Genomic DNA, 20,129 nt, shown 5'->3' on the forward strand with positions numbered 1-20,129 from the left:
TAAAAAGGAATATCGAAAATTCAAGAAACTGAAGCTAAAGCAGTTACTTTCGAAGTAATAGAAAGAAAAGCAACAATTAACTTTTGTTAAGTTGTATTATGTGTTATAAAAAAATTGAATATTAAAATTGTACATAAAATTCGTAACAATATTATCAATAAAATTTTAATTTTCAAATAAAAAAACTGAGAAGGACTAAAAGAAAAAAAATTCAAATTACACAAATGAACTATCATCGGTTCACTCACTTTCACCGTTATAAATATGGAATTGACCAATAGTGACAAAAGTAGGTAGATTTCAACATCAAAAAACTCTTCTCCCATATTGGTGGATTAAACCAAAGTTACAAACATTTGAACTCAAGTTCAGTTAGTATCGGTATTGTTGTCAATCGAATGCACTAAAACGCATTATCATTTTATTTAAGGGTTGAGAAGGAACTATAGGTAGTTCTAATAATTGTATCAAAAAAATAAAGAACTAGGAACCGTAAAGCTACACTCATATAAAAGAAAGTAGCCCCTCCTCAACCCTTAAATAAGAGGATAATACGCTTCATCGTGCTCGAACCCATGTCCTCTTACACTGACTATAATACCGATACTAATCGAATTAATACTCAATCCTCCTATTTAATTATTTCGAGTTTACTCGTTTAAAGTGGATTTATAGGTTAACAACCTTGACCACGGCCAAACCATAGACCTATTTTATGGTGGCCCATTTTGGTCAATAAAAATGAACTATCATTAGCCAATCCACACTTTGCCTAACATCACACACCACCATTGCTAAAATACCACCACTAAGTTAAAATCATGCCATGAACAAATTGGATAAATTATGGTTTTTCTCCCTATACTATGTTTAATTTGAATGTTTAGTCCCTATGTGTATTTATTTGATGTTGTTTAGCCCTTATATTTTAAATGTACATAATTTATTATTTTTACTCTTTTTGATGTTATGCTTTAATGTATCTCATTAACACCGTTAAAAAATATCGTTAGTCAGATGATGTAGAATTTTTTTAAAGAGCTAAACCTTAAAACTTGAAATTCTTTATGTTATTTAAAAGTTAAAATTATGGTTCTTAAAATAATTATTTTTCACTAATTTTTCATTCTAGAGAATTCTAGCTCAACCCCATTAATTTTAAGACTTTTTGTTAATGGTATTAACGATTTGGACTAAGAGATACGCCAAATTAAAGTACAAAAACTAAATCTCAAATTGAGTATATTACAGGGACTAAAACAAGAATTTGACAATTTAGCAACACAATATACTCTTATTTGAGTTGACTAAATTAAATCTTTTTATGATTTTACATATTTACCCATTATCATCATATATTCCAACTATAAGTCTACTTCATGGCACCCCATTTTGGTCAACCAAAATAAGCACTATTGGTGTACTTATGTTAAATCATGGCATAAAGGATCCCACTTGAAAAAACCAACTCCATTTTCTCCATCATCTCTCCATTTTTTCTTTCTTTTCCATTAAATATATACATATATAGCTTTGTTATACTTCATAACTCCAAAAATCCATAATCAAAAATGAGTTCTGTTTGCATTTCTAATTGTTTGAACGATGCTAAAGACCCCAAGAAACCTATGAGAGCAACCTATATGAATCTTTACAAGTGGCCAGGTTCAGATGCTGAGTTTTTAAGATCAAGGACCTCATCAGTTCCTTCTTCAATGGACTATTGTCGACCAAGTGTTCGAGTTATTGACAGTATCTCTTGCAGGCAGATGTATTTGAGAAGCTATAGATTTTCCAAGAAAGCAACTGTGCCTGAAAAGACTATGAAATGCTTTGGGAAAGTTAAAGAGAAGATGGGTCATGGTGGGAGGAAGAAGAAGAAGAGTAGCCATAGGAGAGTACGTGTTGTTATTAAAAGGAAGTGTTTGATTTGGAGGAAAGTCAAGGTTGTTTTGTTTAGGGTTTTTAATAGGTTGCTTTCTTGCTATGCTAGTGTTGATGTTTTAGATCAAAGGAATGTTTAGTTCTTGAAAAAAATTTTATGCATGTTTAAGAGAAATTGGGTTTTGGGTATATTTAATTTGTCATATTGCATTAAAATTTGAATTGTATGTTGTCCCCTTTATTAAAAAATAAATAAATTAGTTAATATACGTTAGATTAAAGAGCAAATTGATAATTCTGTTAAAAATTTCATATGTTTTTACAATTAAAAATCGGTCCTGATGAGGTACACCTGGTACACCACGTCTAACTATATGATTATTCTATCTGTCACGCTGGTTTTTAATAGAAGAAATGAAAGAAATTTTTAACAGAAAATATCTATTTGTTCTTTAATCTAACATATAAATATTAATTTACCCATTTTTAAGTAAAAAGACAAAATAAAATATGACTTTTAGTACAGAGGTCTTCGTAGTATTTTTACCTCTCTGTTTAAGAGAAATTGGGTTTTGGGTCTATTGAATTTGTCATATTGCATTAAAATTTGAATTGTATTTTGTCTCCTTTATTAAAAAAAACAAGTTAGTTAATATACGTTGGATTAAAGAGCAAATTGATAATTCTGTTAAAAATTTCATCTGTTTTTACAATTAAAAATCGGTCCTGATGAGGTACACCTGGCACACCACGTCTAACTATATGATTATTCCATCTGTCACGCTGATTTTTAATAGAAGAAATGAAAGAAATTTTTAACAGAAAAGATCAATTTACTCTTTAATCTAACATATAAAGATTAATTTAATAAAGATTAATTTACCCATTTTTAAGTAAAAAGGCAAAATAAAATATGACTTTTAGTACAGAGGTCTTCGTAGTATTTTTACCTCTCTGTTTAAAATGTTTAGAGCTAAGTAGTACCTATACATATGATGAGAAATAGGGTTTTGTTCTCATAGAGGTCTCGACCTATCAATTACTTTTTCTTTGACTATATCCACTTTGTGTGTATGCATATGTTTGCATATGTTTGATGCATGACAAAACATAGTATTCCCCTAAACTATGGAGTTTTGTTAGGTATATTAGTGTTTGGGAGTTTCGAAAAGTGGGAATAGTTATGTAAGGGTTAAACTGAGAAAGAAACGCATGCATATATTGCATTGGATACCCCTCTCTTTTTTAATTCCAATAACCCAACCCCATAAATAATAGGGGTTTATATAAAATTCTGTTGTTTTGTCAAATTCTATTGTTTGTTGCTCCCAAATTTCTTCCTAGGTCACTATTCTTTGCATTGAAATGATAACTCTTTTAAATAAGTATTTGCCTTCCCGGTTGAGTATCGGTATTGTTGTTAATGCAGGAAGACGTGGGTTCACCTATTTATGTGTTGAGGAAGGACTATGGGTAGTTTTAGGCATTGTGAAAAAAAAGGGTAAACTACAAAAATAGTCACTTTTGTTTATCTCAGATTACAATTTAGTCACTTATGTTTGAAATATTACATATTAGTCACTTACATTATGGTTTTATTACGAAGTGATCACTCTACCGTTAAACTCGGTTACCTCTCTAGCGGCAATCCTATGTGGCAGTCTAAATGGGTTTTAAATGCCAACTTCAATGTCCAGTTGCTAAGATGAAAATGAGTTTTTAATTAAATAAATTTAATTTTGACTGCCACACAGGATCGCCGTTAGGGAGGTAACGGAGCTTAACGGTAGAGTGGCCACTTCGTAACAAAATGATAACGTAAGTGACTAAAACGTAACATTTCAAATATAAATGAATAAAATGTAAAGGGGATTGTAGTTTTAAAAAAAACAAATATGATCCATTAATTTAAAGAACAGGGTTTTTTTTCAATAGATAAAATCCATTCATTTAAAAAGCTAGATACAATTAAATGGGCCAAAACCCCATAGAATACAACAGCTAAGCCCAAAACTCAAAACTTAGAGCAACCGTAGGATTGTTCGTTGTTGCCACCAAGCAAGGAGGAAGAGGGAACAGCATTGAGACCCTGGCCCATCGGCATGCACACCTTCCACTGGAAGCCGAAACGAAACCAGAAACTCGATAGACAACCATCGCGCAAAAACCTGGTGCGATGACACCGAGACATCATCAAAGCTCAGTTCCGGCAAGATCCCACAAGAGATGTTGGCATTGTAAATGCAAAAAGGGAAAGCTTTTCAATAGAGGAGAGAGAAAAACAAACTTCCGCCAACAAAATAGAGGCCACAACAAGAGTCAAGAGGGCGGATGACGACAAATGGGAAACACCCATGGGACAACAAGCCACTACCACCGGTGGCCTGAAATCGACGAGCAAGGTAAGTTCCATTCATTTTCCTTTTTTATCTTTTCACTAGATAACTAAGCCAATGCCCATACTAAGCAATAGTAAACATATTGCTACAAGATATAACCACGTAAGAAATGTAGTGAACAAAATCCTTTTACTAGATAATTTAGCTAAAACTAAAATTTCAAAGCTACAAATTCGAGGTGCAATGTGTTTATTGAACATTGGAGCTGGTTATGGATCACAGTTAAAAGGGTTTTTTTTTACCAACGTAAAAAAAGTTACTACAAGAGGAGACAAACAAAAGTGGTGGAGCTTAAACATGGGATTTCCCCTCCTATTTGGGTGGATGTTGCTTAAATCTTTTGTAGTTAAAAGTATCATGGAAGTCATCTAATAAAAGTTCGATTGCATTTTATCCATTTATATATTAAAAAATGAATAATTTAATCTTTGTACGTTAGATTAAAGAGACAATTACATATGGCATGCCGCATGTACCTCCCTATGATATTAATAGTAGAAATTGATGAAATTTTTAATAGAAAGAGCAATTTGCTCTTTGATCTAATGTATAGAGACTAATTTGTCCATTTTTTAAGTAGAGGAGATAAAATGTAATCCGATAATACAATAATCTTTATGATATTTTTATCATGGTTAAATGCTGGTTGGCATGTAATAATACAATCTCCATTGCAATAAGTTCATACATATTATGTAATATTATATTTGTTGCTAGTTAGGTAAAAAGCAGAAGTAAATCCCATGCTTTGACCTTAGTCAAATGCTGGTTTACATATGATAATATATAATATGAAATAGTACATATCTATGTTAGGCTGTTTTGGAAACTAGAACATATAATATTACATATATCTTAGGCTATAATTTATTATTGAATTGTAAACTTGACAGTGCAGAAAACCAGGCTTTGGGAAAAGGGCTGCCCTTTTGAAATTTCAAATTTTGTTGCAGAGAAGTTTGTGGATGTGTAATAGAGGTGCTCATGGCCGAGCGGCCCGACGGCCCGCCCGAAATATGGGAAGGTTTGGGTAAAAATATAGACCTGAAATATGGGCTTGGGCAAAAAAACGAGGCCCGTTTAGAAAACGGGCCGGGCCTCGGGCACTACTTTTTCGGCCCGGGCCCAGCCCGGCCTGGCTCATGAGCACCTCTAAATTGTGTAACCCTTACAAAGGTGGCATTTATTTTTATTCTTTTATCAGGAAAAAAATAGCATGAGAGAGGGTGGTATTTAAGGGTAGGAGAGAGTATTTGATCGAATCGAGTGAAAAATATTCAAGTTAATTGATCTAACGAGTCCTATTTTATCATTCTAATTTGATTTGAAATTTTATTTCAAATCGAGTCGAGTAAAATAAAATTTGAATTGAATCGAATTGATTGATATTGTTTGAGTTAAATTAAAAAAATTAAACATGTAAAATTAAAATTTTGTTATGGTATAACTAATTTTATGTTAGAGCATATAAATTTGAAACTATATATATTTGAAAGTTTTTTCAAAGCAAAATAAATAATAATAATAAACTTAAATAATTAATTAACTTATTTAGGTTCCAAAATTATTATTTTTTAAAAAATTAACTTTCTTTGTATATTCTTTATAATCTTTTTTAAAAAAATTATTATAAATTTTTTTAAAAATATATAAATTTTGGAATTTTTAAAAATATTTTGAATTTTAAAAATTATTTGAATTTTTGAAAATTACTTTGAATTTTTTTTAAAATTTTTGTTGAAAGAAAGACCAATTTGCTCATTTTCAAAATTGACAGGGACCAAAAGAGTATTTACACCAATCTGTAATTCAAATTATTTGAATTGGAAAATTCAACTTGATTCGAACTCGAAACTTGAATAACTTGATTTAATTAACTCGAAATTTAAATTTTTTTTCACTTTTTTCGAATTGAATCAAATTTTACTAACACCTATTTAAGAGATTTACTATTCGGATTTTAACATTTACAATCCCTTTTCTTTTATCTCATTTTTACTATCTTCATTGTATAACTTAGTTTGTAGGATTGTATCAAATCAATAAACTAGAGAGGAAAACATATTTCAGGTCACTAATAGATTTATCCTTAGGTACATAGTTTAAAATATTTTATTTTTGGACTAATTTGTAATTTGTCCTTTGTAATTGTTTATATATTCTTAGTTGGTACTTGAATTTGTATTTTATCATCTAGGTTGGTACCTTGCACTAACATTGCTAGTTTATGCTGACATACCACTAATAGTCAATCTAGTGACGACACGTGACAGCTTCTCAATATATCACGTGGCAGACATAAATTTAAAAAAATAAACAACTTTTAAAATATATAAATTAAAAAAAGTATATTTTTATCACATCAAGAATAAACTTAAACAAATAGTTATCTAAATACATTTAAATCTAAATATTCTATATAAATTCATTCCCATTGTAGCTAATAATTTTATCCTGTTTAAATTTTATCGAACACAAATAAATAATCCGACTCTTGAACAGTTTTATTCACTAACTAGGTTAAGATGAGTACATAAATGATTAAATACTTGAAAATTTTCCAAAGTGGATACACTATTTATGAATATCATAATTTCAAATAAGATTTCCATATGTGTGAGTTTCTTTTATCTATACTTCTTTAATTTTCTATTAACAGTGTTGAAGATTGCTTGCATTAAAACTTCCAATAAAAAGTAAAAGGGTACACAATACCCTTTATTTCATGTAGTGGGAGATTCTCATTTCTCACCCTTTTGCAACATAGTTCAACTTCAAAAGTATATATAAAAATGTCGGTTTAGTCTTAGTTCAATTGACATGTTGTCAATACAGAAGGACGTGAATTTAAGTGTATTAAAGTGTATTATTCTTATATTTATGAATTGAGGAAGAACTATGGGTAATTCTAAATATTATGTAAAAAAACAAAAACCTCAAACATAATTAAAACTTATAATAAAATTGTTGAAATATATATATATAAACATGGGTATACACTAAAGTCCTTTAAGAAAAAGGAAATGGAGTATATACCACCAACATATTGTTATCCACTTTTATACACTTTATACAGTCCTTTGGGGTTTTATCATATGGTTCTTAGCTCACCTTTAAAGTCTACCATAATTCATATATATATCAATTATTTGTGTTGTTTCAACTTAATCAGATCGATTGGACAAAAACTTGATTTGGGTATTAATTCGAAAAAAGTCATTAAATTACTTAATTTAGAAATTGATACGGATTGATTTATTTTTAATAATAATTTTTTAACTTAGTCTTTGCCACATGATTTTTATTTTTTATAACTTGTCTCCATTCTCACTTTAAAGGATACCTCTGTCCCTCTCTTTCCTCATCAATTTCCAAGAAACAAAGAGAACTCTTCACCATTGTTATTCTCTTTTGAGTTTTTGACAAATCAAAACAAAAAGATATGGAAACAACCCAAGCTTCATATAACAATGGAGATGAAGAAGATTATATAGATATAGAGGTAAGTTCATCATCTTCAAACTTGTTATTTTACCCTATAACCTCACCACCATCACCACAATTTGAGTTTCAAACATGTTCATCATTTTATGGTGAAATTGCTTCAACAACTTCACCAGCTGATGAACTCTTTTATAAGGGGAAGCTCCTTCCCCTTCATCTTCCTCCTCGTCTGCAAATGCTTCAAAGTTTACTTCAAACTGAAGAACATTGCTCATATATGGCTTCTTCTTCTTCATCTGGTTTCATTGGTAATAACTTGAAGAAATCTTGGTGTAGGAAACTTAAGCAAATCAAACAGTCCACAATAACACAAAAGCTTAAGTCTTTGTTTAATAAATCTGGGTGTTCATATGAATGTTGTTGTGTTAAAGCAAGTGTGAATACAAATGGTAGCCACAGGAGGTCTTTTTCTGGTGTAATTCAAAGGTATTCTACACCAATAATGTCTTTATCAACATCATCTTCTTCATCAAGTTCTTCATCATCATCATCATTTTCTTTCGGTTCGGGCGGATTTGGAGATTTGCATTTGTTGAAACGAAGCAATAGTTTGAATTCAGAGGTCGAGAGTTCAATACAAGGAGCCATTGTTCATTGTAAGATGTCTCAAAAGCTTTCTAGTTCAAAAGAAAAAAAAATGCAAAATGAACTTTGGGGTTTGTAGCGAAGTTAAATCATTTTTTGGGGTCTGAACTTAGAATTTTTTCACGTTGGGGCTTAAAATTTTTTTTTGTTCAAGTTAATCATTGAAAACCCTAAAGTTTGGGTCTAACATGAGAACAATTGTCAACTTTAAGACTTAACTTGAACAAAAAAAAATTCAATCGCCAATGTTAAAAAAAAAATTGTCAAATTCAAACCCTAAATAATGATTTAACCTTTGCAAAGAATTTGAATAGGTATTCCATTTGTAGTGTCATATTGAACTTTCCTATATGAGAAAATTTATCAAATTCAAACCCTAAATAATGATTTAACTCTTCGGAGAAGATTTAAATATTATTTTTTGTATTTCTTTGGAAGTGAGTGTGATTTGTAGGGTCATATTGAAGTTATTTTGCTGAAATATTATTAGACAAAGAGCAAATTTGTTAAATGTTATATGTTCAAATAACAAAGCAATATTTTACTTTTAGTCTCACTATACCGGTTGAGTCTTAATTCGATTGGTATGTGTATAGTTGTCAATGCAGAAGGAAGCAGGTTCGAATATATTAAAGCATATTATCCTCTTATTTATAGGTTGGGGAGGAGTTATGGGTAGTTTTAAACAATCATAAAATAACATTACTATGACTTCAACAATCATAAGTAATTTAAATGAATAATCTCGAATAGTTCAGTGACTATTTTGTAATTTTTTAAAGTTGAGTGACCAAAACATAAATTTACCAATAGTTTAGTGATTTTGAGTGTAATTTACCTAAATAATTTTATATAGAACTTTTAAATTATTTTCACTGTTTTTATAAACACATACCTAAAATCTAAGCACAAAGATGATTCATTAAAGATTATTTTGGTTCATCAGTGAGTTAATTTTGGTGAGATTAAAGATAGTGTTAGTGATGAAATTAATTACTGCAGTGGTAAAATTGCATATTATAGCATTAAGATTAAAGCGTCGGCGGGATGTATAGTTGAATTCAAGCGCGACTATAACGATAAAGTGAGAATAAAAAAATGACTACTAAGGACATTGCATTAAATTATTGTATATGTCAAAATATATATAAAAAATATTTTATATTAAATAATAAAATATATATAAAATTTGTATTTATGTTAAATATATATTAAATTATTCACCTAGGAAAAGGAATTTTATTTTATATAAAATCAAATCTTTTTCTCATATCAATTTTTCTTATTTAGAATGAAAGAATCGATCACAACACCATGAAATTTGTAAATTTTTCGATGTAAAATTCTCGCTCTTAATCAAACTCGTATAATTTTTAATATGAATATGCATCTGATATGAAAACTTTTACGATTTTTTTTAAATTTTTTCATGTATTCAAACATGTGAAAATAAAAATATTTCATAACAAGGGGCTTGATTTTCAATTGCATTGGACTATCTTTTTGCATCATCCTTATCTTATGAATCATATGGAAAGCAGTATATTGCCCTTTAAACGCCATATGTAAAGTTGCTTGGCCTTTCTTGTCAACGCTTGGTGCAATTTTCAGATAGGAGCCGAAATAGAGATAAAAGCTCCAACTCCATTCTACATTTGAAGTTCAATAGCTGCTCATGGCCTTCGCTACCATTGTGACAAGAAATACACTAGGGGTCTATGACGTTTTTGTGTGGATCACCGTGCCCTCAACGCCGTCGTTGTCTACGATCGCTTTCCCATCCCATCAATCAACGAATTGTTCGATGAACTGCATGGAGCTCACTATTTTTCAAAGCTAGATCTCTAGCTGGATATGATCTATCCGTATTTGCACCGGCGATGAATGTAAAACGACTATCCGAACTCACAATGGGCATTCTAAATTTCTGCCTTTTGGCCTCACCAACACACCTTCCACCTTTTAAGCCTCATGAACGATCTGTTAAACTAAGCTTTATTTGATAATATGTTTTGATATAATAAGTTAAAGTGTTTTTTTAATAAAAGTTAAAGTTAAACAAAATTGAAAAAATAATAATTTCAATTGAGTTAAACATACTCAATCATGTTAAAACTGTTTTCAAACAAGTCAGTATTCCTTATATCGATAGTTTTTAAAATATCAATACCCATTCTAAAATTGATACCAAATAGACATTCTGTTTTTAATCAATTACCAAAAGTATCGATACATTTTATCAAGTATCAATAAATTATCTTTGATATTGTTGTAAACTATCTTTAACTGTCATTGAATCAGACATTAAATGCTAATAACATTGATGCTTGTATAAAAAGTATCGAAACCTTTTGTTGCAGGTGAATTTAATGATCCAGTATTTTCATCCCTGACGATTCTATTTATGTTTCCAACAACTGCAATGGTTGGAAATGAATTAGAGAGTATAAATACCATCTTCCAAAGGTCCTACAACAACTAGAGAGATCATCAACCCAAAAGATTAATCAATACAACCTTATTGTTTAATTCTTTGATACTTTTCTTGTACACACTTGTGAGCTTTCATTGTTATTCTTTAGCTCAATTGTATTCTTGTTTATTTTTGCTTAATTGGCAAACATTTTGTTCGTGTAAGGATTGCTTCTTAGTTTGCTATTTGTATTTACTCTTTGAGAGGGTTGAGTCTAAGTGTTTGGGTAGAAACCTTAACAAAGTTGCAATCTTAAGATTTTGGGTAGATATCTTAAAGGAGATTGTAAGGTTAAACATTATCCTCAAAGGTTATCAGATTAGTGAATTTGGGAAAAATTCTTAATTGTGGAAAGCTAAGGTAGTGGAGTAAGCAATTGGGATAGAACCACTATACATCGAAGTGTTCATTGTCCCTATTCTTTTCTTAGTAACCACAAGGTCTTTAAGAAACCAATCCACCCCCCTCTTGTCGCTCTTTAAAGAAAAGTTGACCATTCAAGCTAACACAATGTTTTCCTACCGTTTTTCCGGTAACTTGTTCTCGTCTTCTTCAACGATACATACTGATCTACAACGACTACATCTTGTCGCTCCCAAAAGAAAAGTCATGTAGTACATCTTTAATTGTCTTTTAATTGGTCTCACAAAATAGGGATACAACGACTCCTTTCAATAGACTAATATTAGAGTTTTAATCATACTAAAAAATATTCCTAAACCGATTTATGTGGAGGAATATGTCATCACATCGCAATGTCCCTATTCGACGTCGCCTGCCATCACAACATTGAAAAGCTTCTCATCATGACTTCACCGTCTATTCGGCTGAAAATACGAAGCACGCACCTTGTTGGTTTTTACTAGCTTCCTCCATTTTCAAAGGTTTCAAAAAGGTGGTCGGCCCTAATTTCTACCACCCTTGGAAAATTTTTCTCGAAGGCAACACACACAAACTGTGAGACCACATAATTGTAATATAATTTCAACCGTATTTTTTTTTCTTTTTTTTTAAAAGTAAATGCACGACAATTTTGAAATCATTACCACAATTGACTTTTTCTTATTTTTCTCCAGAATTTTCTTTTATGTATCTTCTCGATGCCAATCTTCTTCTATTACTTTATTAATCCAAGTTGACTGGAAATTTTTTCTTCCTTGGTTTCACCTTTGATGCGATATTTTGTATATTTAATCCATCGTTTTCTCTTCTTATCGTATTGAAAGCTGGTTTAGCGGCTACTACCAAAAGGACTAAAATAAAATAAAATAAAATCTTGAATAATTGTTAAACCTTATAATATAAATAAATCATCTTAAATCCACATCCATGCAAAACTACACTTTTCTTTTTATTCCTAAAAATGGGAAAAAAAAAGAGTTAGTGAGATTATACATGAATTTATATATTTTTTAGAATTAGATCATGATCGAATCAGTTAGTTCATCTATTCGTCGGTTAGTTCAATTGGTTTTTTTAATCAGTTCAATCAGTCCATATCGATTTCCGATTCAATTAGTTCAATACCATTTTTCAGACAAATATCCTGATCGGTTCCCTGTCCAACTGATCCAATCCGATACAAACATAATCAATTTTTGATAATTCATGTATACAATGTCATGAGTGTATTTTTGGAGTTATGTTCATGTTTAAAACCATTTATGTTTCATTTTATGTTGGTATTTTTTTTTAGGCGTGTGTATCATATGTTGTATCTAAGGTTGTAATCCAATTGATTCAAGCTCAAATAATGATAAGCTCGAACTCTATTCAAAACTCACCACTCATTAGTTAATTTAATCAGTTAATTGAGTATCATTTTCAAAGCTCAAGCTTTATTCGAGACAATATATAATTAAATTACTCAACCTCTTCTTAAAATAGAATCAAGCAACTCGAATTTGATATGCTTATTCATGATTGTTTGGCATTAAAAACTTCGTTTGAACACTTATCTTTCTATTCGACATGTAGGAGAGCTAATAAGTAACTCTTTCAAGTGTTGTCGACATGGGTTCAAATTTCGTTAATACTATTAAAGTAAAATGTTTAAAAAATATTTTTAAAAATTCAATTAAATTCATAAATTACAACATATTACATTCTCAAGTTTACGTAAAAATCAGCAGCAAAGGATAGAAAGAGAAATGAACTTCCATATCTGTGGAGTAAACAGCATAAACAGATTTAAAAAGGAACAGATATGAAAGCCATTGAAGTTTACAAGGTCGTTAGATAACTACCTGAAAAAGATAGCGCCGATTTTAAGGATTTCAAAAAATCGCCGTAAATTATTTTACGATTATTTTATCTTCAAATTTCAACAAGAAATAAAGCTTTACACTCTTAACGGCGACCGCAGCATTTGCCGGCGGTGATGAGATGATACCGAAGACGACGTCGATGAACTACCAGAACTCACCGTCCCATAGAACAAATCCGAGAAGTAATTCCCGATGTCTTCGGGTGAAAACCTAACAAATAATCTTGCACTCCTTTCATCTCCGACCGTTGATATATGCGTATTATAAAAGTCTCGATATAATGTCACCAGTTTTGTTCCGATGGAAACTTTGATCTCTTCTCGCAGTTTTGAATCCGGGACGATACAAGAACGTTGCTTCCAATACGCATTTTCAAAGCTTGCATTGAATTTTCTGAAACAGTCTTTGGCTTTACCAGCCGTTATCGGAGCCTTTGGATTCTCCGGCAACGAGGCGAACACTTCACCCCACGCTAACGGCTCGTAATTTGATGTGAATTGTTTCACCTTAGCCTCGTGTTTAGTGATCCATTCTTCGCCGAGTATGTACTGGAGATTCGATTTACGGACTCTGGAGATTACGTGTTGGAGATTGTTGGCTAAGAAGAGGTATGATAAGGAAACGTCTTTGTAATGCTTTGCTTTACCGTCGAGTTTGCAGAGTAAGACGAGGATGAGCCAAACAAATCGGACGGAAATCGCCGGCGCCGTTGAATCTTCGGAATCTGGACTGAATAAGAAAGAAGCCGGTAACGTTGATTTTGCCGGTGGTGGCCAGTCCGAGATAATGTCGGTGAGGATGTTGCTGTAATCGGCGAGGAGAGTGAGGTAATTCATCGAGGAGATCGTTAGTGGATGTAAACCGCCACCTGGAATCATCGTTTTGGATGAATCCTTTTGGATTGTCGATTCAAAGTCCATCAACAACGAACGAACGGACTCACTGAGTCGAACCAGCGAGTCGAGAGATTGTAATCGAACGGTTGAAGTGGATTCGAATGAAAAGATCGTTTCGATCTCTTTCCAGTCTTCTGAAATCGCCGAGTACATGTCGAGAACACGGAACATTTTCTCCGGCGAATATTTTTTCGTCTTGGCGACGAGCTCCGGGAATCCAAACAAAAGAATCGCTGCTTCTTTTGAAATCTCCGTGAAACAAGATTCTTTGATGAGATCGGACGTAGCAAAGACCTGATCGCAGAGGATTCTTTCTCCGGTGAAAAGCGTTCTTATTGAAATCTTCTCAGCTTCTAACCAGTTCTTGATTTTTAAATCAAGTACGTCCCAATCCATTTTATTAACCTGAGACGAACTCAATTTCTCGATTCCCAGCTTATAAATACCTTCATCGATAATCGATTTTCGAATTATTTTATAAATATGCATGCATTCTTTAGCATAACCAGAAGCAATCATGCAATCAGCTATCAATTTCAAATCCGACATGGCCATAGAAGAAACTTCTTCTATTTCAGAGATAGAATCACCTGCGGTTCGGATCTCATCATCGTCATCAAAATCCGACGTACTAGATCTCGCGGAGGTCCATGACGATCTTGTAGAAATCGATTCTGGATCCAAATGAGCCCGGTTCATCGATAAAATCTGGTAAAATTCTTTTTGAAGCCTCTTCATCGCTGTTTGCATCAAAATTTGAGCTCGAACGAGTTTTTCCGAACGGGAACCTTGATCAGAAACTAACAAATGCATTGTTTTTTGTAACTCGTTAACAGATCTTATGAACTGTAAGGCTTCTCTTTTGCTTTCGTAGAAAAGAGAAGTGACTTTAGCGTAAGCCGACGTATCAGCATCCCATTTCATGATGATTGTAGCTGCGGCGTCGATAGTTTGCTCGATCATGGATTCTGAAAATCTCCGGCGATTAGTACTACTGGCCGTAGACTCCGATGTGGTGGATTGATGATAGGTGGAAAACGACGGCGTTCTGGGACTAAAACAAAGGCTCCTCATTCCTTTTCTCGGCATTTCTTGAGAGGCAAGTTTTCCTTTTTTGAAGCTCTTTTTTTGTTTGGCGGCAGATGATAATAGATAATTAGGTAAAACAGGAAGAAACTTGGATTTTGAATTTTGCCTGGAGAGCTTTTAGAGAAATAAATAAATGGTGGGGACTGGGGGCATTTATAGACGTTGCGACTAACGACGCCGTTGCGTGACGAGGAATAACATGGAAGCCTGTAGACTGACCTTTTAAGTCAAGACAATTTGCTTTTTACGCGGTACACGTGTCTCGTTATAATCCAGAAAAATATTAAAATTATTTGGAAAAGTAAAAATATCTCATAGATGGCTATACTTTTCGTAAATTCGGAATTTAGTCCCTTTGCTTTTATTTTTAGATTTCAAAATTCAAGTTTGTGTGACATTTCAAAATAAAAAAATATTCACTTAACAACAATGTAACTAAAAAAAATTGTATTGTTACGAACCTGAATTTTATAAACTAATCTTAGCACTTGGACATGATATTTGAAATATGAAAAGTAGGACTAAATTCTTAGAAATAAAAGTATAGGAACTAAATTTCAAATTTAAGAAGAGTATAAGGACTTATGGCATATTTTGACTTTTAAAAAATTGTTACTAAATTTTAAAATTAAGAATTTATTTTGATTTATATCAAAAAGTAATTATTGTTATTTCTATTCCTATCATTAAAAACTAGCATGAATAACAAAATAATTAGACCAAGTTTTGATAATAGAAATAGATGATTTTTTTTAACAGATGAACCAGTTTTTCGTCGGGACTAACGGGGCTCGAACCCTCAACTTTCGCCTTGATAGGGCGGTTCTCAAACCAATTGAACTACAATCCCAATGAAATAAAGAAAAGTGTACAACATAGATAGTTTTATGATTTCATTCGAGCCATTTTCTATTTAGATTTTAGATTCGAATCGCCGGGTTGTAACAAACAAAGGCGTGAGTGATATATTGATATCCATACGGGTATGTACTTTGAGTGAGAGCGATTCGTCATTGCTAAATAAATCGATCAATAATCAATTTGAAAAAAAAATAAAGTGTTTTTTATCTAACGTATGAAGATTAATTTACCAATTTTTTTAGTACAGAAGGCAAAATAAAATCTGACTATTAGTACAATAACTTCCATGAAACTTTTTCTTTTTGAACATGAATCTCATTATAGGTTCTTATCTTTTTTTTTTTTGATACAATGCTTAAAACTACCCATAGCCTCTCCCCAACCCTTAAATAAGAAGATAATGTGCTTAAGTGCACTCGAACTCATGTTTTCCTACACTGACAACAATACTAATACCAATCGAATTAAGATTCAATCAATAACTTCCATGAAACTTTCATCTATAAAACAATTTAAAAAAAATAAATGATTATATTAAATTTGGGCATTATTTAATAGATGCAAGTAACACAAATTGAATATTGAAACTTGTCCTAATGTTGAAAAATACCATACTTTGTTTTGTAATAATAATGTTTTTGACTCGAGACTCTAAAAAGCGTAAATACATTTTGAGGGAAGCTAAGCTGTGACGCTTAAAGATTAATTAATATCACGTAAGCAAATATATCATGGAAATTTTCATACGCTTAGAAAAGTCTAATTAAATATAAGTGTCTTATATTAATTCAAATACTACGACAAAATCGAGTCTTAACTCGATTAGTATGGATATTGTTGTTAATGTAGTAGGACGTGGGTTTGAGTGCGTCGAAGTGCATTATCCTCTTATTTATGGGCTGTGGAGGAACTATGAGTAGTTTTAAATATTGTGTCATAAAAAGTAGGTATGATCAAAACCTATAATGAGATTATTAAAAAAAAAATTCAATGATGTTTATCTTTTCAAATAGTATGACAGATTGAGTCTTAGCTCGATTGGTATGCGTATTGTTGCTAATGTAGGAAGATGTGAGTTTAAGTGTGCCAATGCGCATTATTCTCCTATTTCTGGGTTAGGGAAGAGCTATAAATAATTCTAGATATTTTATCATAAAAACGATATATGGTCAAAACTTATAATAAGATTATCTAAAAAAAATCAAATAATTTGATAACTAATGTTTAACTTTTCAAATACTTTTCTTGGAAACAAAACCCCATGCTTAAAGGACAAGAAATCATTGTTTATGAAAAGTACAAAATTTGTGTTCCCATCTTTCTTATTCGCCTTTCATTCTTTGATATCACATAATATGATTTTCTTTTGCTTATACATTCTTCTAATAAAAAATTAAAATTATGGTTTTGACTTTTTTTTATACTCGAATTCGAGATTTAATTTATATATTTTAATATGACTTGATATAATTTATATATTTTTATAAACTCATTAATTAATCTAAAAATATAGTATCGTTAATTATTTTGACTAAATTACAAACATTATTTAAAAAAATATTCATTTCGACACAAAACCTACATAGATATAATATAAAAAGATATAGAGGGTTAAATTGCATTAAGTTAATTGAGTATCAACTCGATTGGTATGAGCATTGTTTTTAATGCAATAGGACGTTTGTTCGAGTGATGGGTTGGGGAGAGGCTATGGGTATTTTTACACATTGTGTCAAAAAGAGCAGATATGATCTATCTCGACATGATTATCATAAATTATGTTAAATTAAAATATATAAAAAAACAAATTTCAAAATGTGGTTGTTGCTTTTATTATTTCAAAATGTTCACTTTTTACATTTTCTAATGTATACTAAAAATGAGGAAAATTGTGTTTGAAAGGGTGGAAAAAATGGGCACTATTTAGGGCTTATATAATCAACAAAATCATTGCTTTGCTTTGTTTATTCCAAATGATCAGCGTGTAAAATAGAAAAGTATTTGTAGAAGAAGAAAAACACTCCATCTTGCTTTATTTAAAATTTTAAAAATAAAGAGACAAAATTATTACTTCTATAATTAAAAACCAACAACAACTTTTGATTTAAAATAATTTTATTATTTTCATATTTTTTTAAAAAGACACGTCGATTGAGTTTTAGTTTGATTAGTATGAACATTGTTGTCAATGTAGGAGGACGTGGGTTCGAGTGCGTTGGAGCGTACTATCCTCTTATTTATTATGGGTTAAGGAGGGGCCATGGGTAATTTTAAGCATCGTGTCATAAAAGAGCAGATATGATCAGAACCTACAATAACATTATTCAAAACTTTTTTTTGTCAAAATCTATTGATTTATTGATGACTAGGATCCAAATCAAGGTTTTAATTAAATCTAATTATAATAATGCTATGAAAGCTAAGATTATATGTACCACACGTACGGTGCTACTTCTATTGCAATTAAGTCAAATATTAGGGGCCTTAAAAAAATTAAGGTTAATATATTATTTGGTACTTAAATCTAGTTTTAATATTTAATTTAGTATTTAAATTTGATATTCGAGTTTGGCTTCGATGTTAATTTTGGCACCTTAGTTTGCTCAATTTAATACTAGGGTGTTTTTTTTCTTTAGTTATAGTTAAATACCTGAGTTTGACTTCAATGTTTAATTTAACATCTGAACTTTATTTTTTGTTCGAATTAAGTACCTATGTTTTTTTTACTAAAGGACACAAATGAAACATTCATTGGATCATTTGGTTTGGGTATCAAATTGAACATTGAATCAAACTCAGGTACCCTACTATATTAACCCTAAAAAAGTGCATTTTTATTACCAAAAGAAATAGCATTATATAGGGTAAAAGTATCATGGAGGCCCATGTACTAGGAGCTAGATTGTATTTTGCCACTTTTACTCAAAAATGGGTAAAATAGTCTTTATATGTTGGATCAACCGGCCATTTCTATTAAAAATTTCGTTCATTTCTACTATTAAAATATGGTGTAGCTGATAGAATAAACCAAATAGATATATGTGACGTGCGACATGTACCTCATTATGATGTACAATGACCAGTTGTTAACAATAAAAATGGATGGACTTTTTAGCAATATGGTCAATTTGCTCTTTGCTATAAAGTACAAAGATTAATTTACCCACTTTTCAAGTAGGGGGCAAAATGTAATTTCACTCCCAATACAAGGGCCACTGTGAGAATTTTACCCATTATATGGAGTTATATTGTTCTCATGCATGCGATACAGCTAAACTTGTTCATGGGTCGGGCTCGGGCTTGAACATTCAAGGCCTAATTCCGGCCCAATTTTAAGTTTATGATACTTTATATTATGTTATTTTTTTTATATATTATGTAATTTATAACACAAAAATAAATTTATATTAGATATATAATACTACTCCAATGTAAACATTAAAAAAATTATTAAATATTTAGAAAATAAAAAATATATATATGGATGGGTCTAAAATGAGTTTGGGTTAGTCTTTTGCAAATATGGACAAGCTTAGGCAAAATTTCAGGCCCATATTTCAGGCCGAGCCGAGCTTGGGAATGTATAAAGTTTGTTCATATTATATTTAGACCCAGCTAGATACAGTTGTACATCCTTATGATTTTCATTATTATTTTACTTGCCGGTATTAGTGAATAAATAAAAAATTGATGCTAATAGAGTCTTAGCTTGGTTGATATTGACATTCTTACAAATATAAGAAAATGTGGGTTTAAACACGCTGCAATACGTTTATTCTTCTATTTAAGAGTTAAAAATGATTATTCCAGACATTATATTTTATCATAAATTTTGTTTTGATCCTTTTTGTTTCAACTTTTATGCATAAAATATGCCAGATAAGGAGAAAAGAAATTATAAGAAAAAAAAATACAGGAAAAACCATTTTCAAGGAAAGAACTGGACATAATGTATAATTTATATAATTTTACCTAGTCTTTGGTATGTTGTTGTTTGAATTCTTCTCATTATATCTAATTACATATTTTTTATTATCAGTGGTCAGTCTTCATCACCAACAATGGAGCTTTTATTTATTCATTCAAGGCTTTAATCAGGTCAAGTTCGTCTTATGTAAAATAAAACAAAAATCTCAGTTATTTTTCTTTAAATTATGAATTAAATATTATG

General features: G+C 31.0%; 3 protein-coding genes across 3 annotated transcripts; 2 read left to right on the forward strand and 1 right to left on the reverse strand.

Annotated features, from left to right (window-relative positions):
* Positions 1–1,429: 1,429 nt before the first annotated feature.
* On the forward strand, positions 1,430–2,115 carry LOC107903149 (uncharacterized). Its single transcript, XM_016829194.2, has one exon. It carries the CDS (start codon positions 1,572–1,574, stop codon positions 2,022–2,024), a length of 453 nt encoding a protein of 150 aa, XP_016684683.1. The 5' UTR covers positions 1,430–1,571; the 3' UTR covers positions 2,025–2,115.
* Positions 2,116–7,639: 5,524 nt separating this feature from the next.
* Positions 7,640–8,808, forward strand: LOC107902619 (probable membrane-associated kinase regulator 3). The gene has a single exon (XM_016828768.2). The coding sequence runs from the start codon at positions 7,726–7,728 to the stop codon at positions 8,449–8,451; it is 726 nt and encodes a 241-aa protein (XP_016684257.1). The 5' UTR covers positions 7,640–7,725; the 3' UTR covers positions 8,452–8,808.
* A 4,146-nt stretch (positions 8,809–12,954) lies between these two features.
* Positions 12,955–15,197, reverse strand: LOC107905258 (exocyst complex component EXO70H1). The gene has a single exon (XM_016831861.2). It carries the CDS (start codon positions 15,095–15,097, stop codon positions 13,187–13,189), a length of 1,911 nt encoding a protein of 636 aa, XP_016687350.1. The 5' UTR covers positions 15,098–15,197; the 3' UTR covers positions 12,955–13,186.
* Positions 15,198–20,129: the final 4,932 nt, after the last annotated feature.

This window comes from Gossypium hirsutum, chromosome D01, assembly GCF_007990345.1.
Source record: "Gossypium hirsutum isolate 1008001.06 chromosome D01, Gossypium_hirsutum_v2.1, whole genome shotgun sequence".
NCBI lineage: Eukaryota > Viridiplantae > Streptophyta > Magnoliopsida > Malvales > Malvaceae > Gossypium > Gossypium hirsutum.

Bases quoted from the DNA above. Each gene is read 5' to 3' on its own strand.
- LOC107905258 (XM_016831861.2), bottom strand. From the start codon at position 15,097: ATGCCGAGAAAAGGAATGAGGAGCCTTTGTTTTAGTCCCAGAACGCCG.
- LOC107902619 (XM_016828768.2), top strand. From the start codon at position 7,726: ATGGAAACAACCCAAGCTTCATATAACAATGGAGATGAAGAAGATTAT.
- LOC107903149 (XM_016829194.2), top strand. From the start codon at position 1,572: ATGAGTTCTGTTTGCATTTCTAATTGTTTGAACGATGCTAAAGACCCC.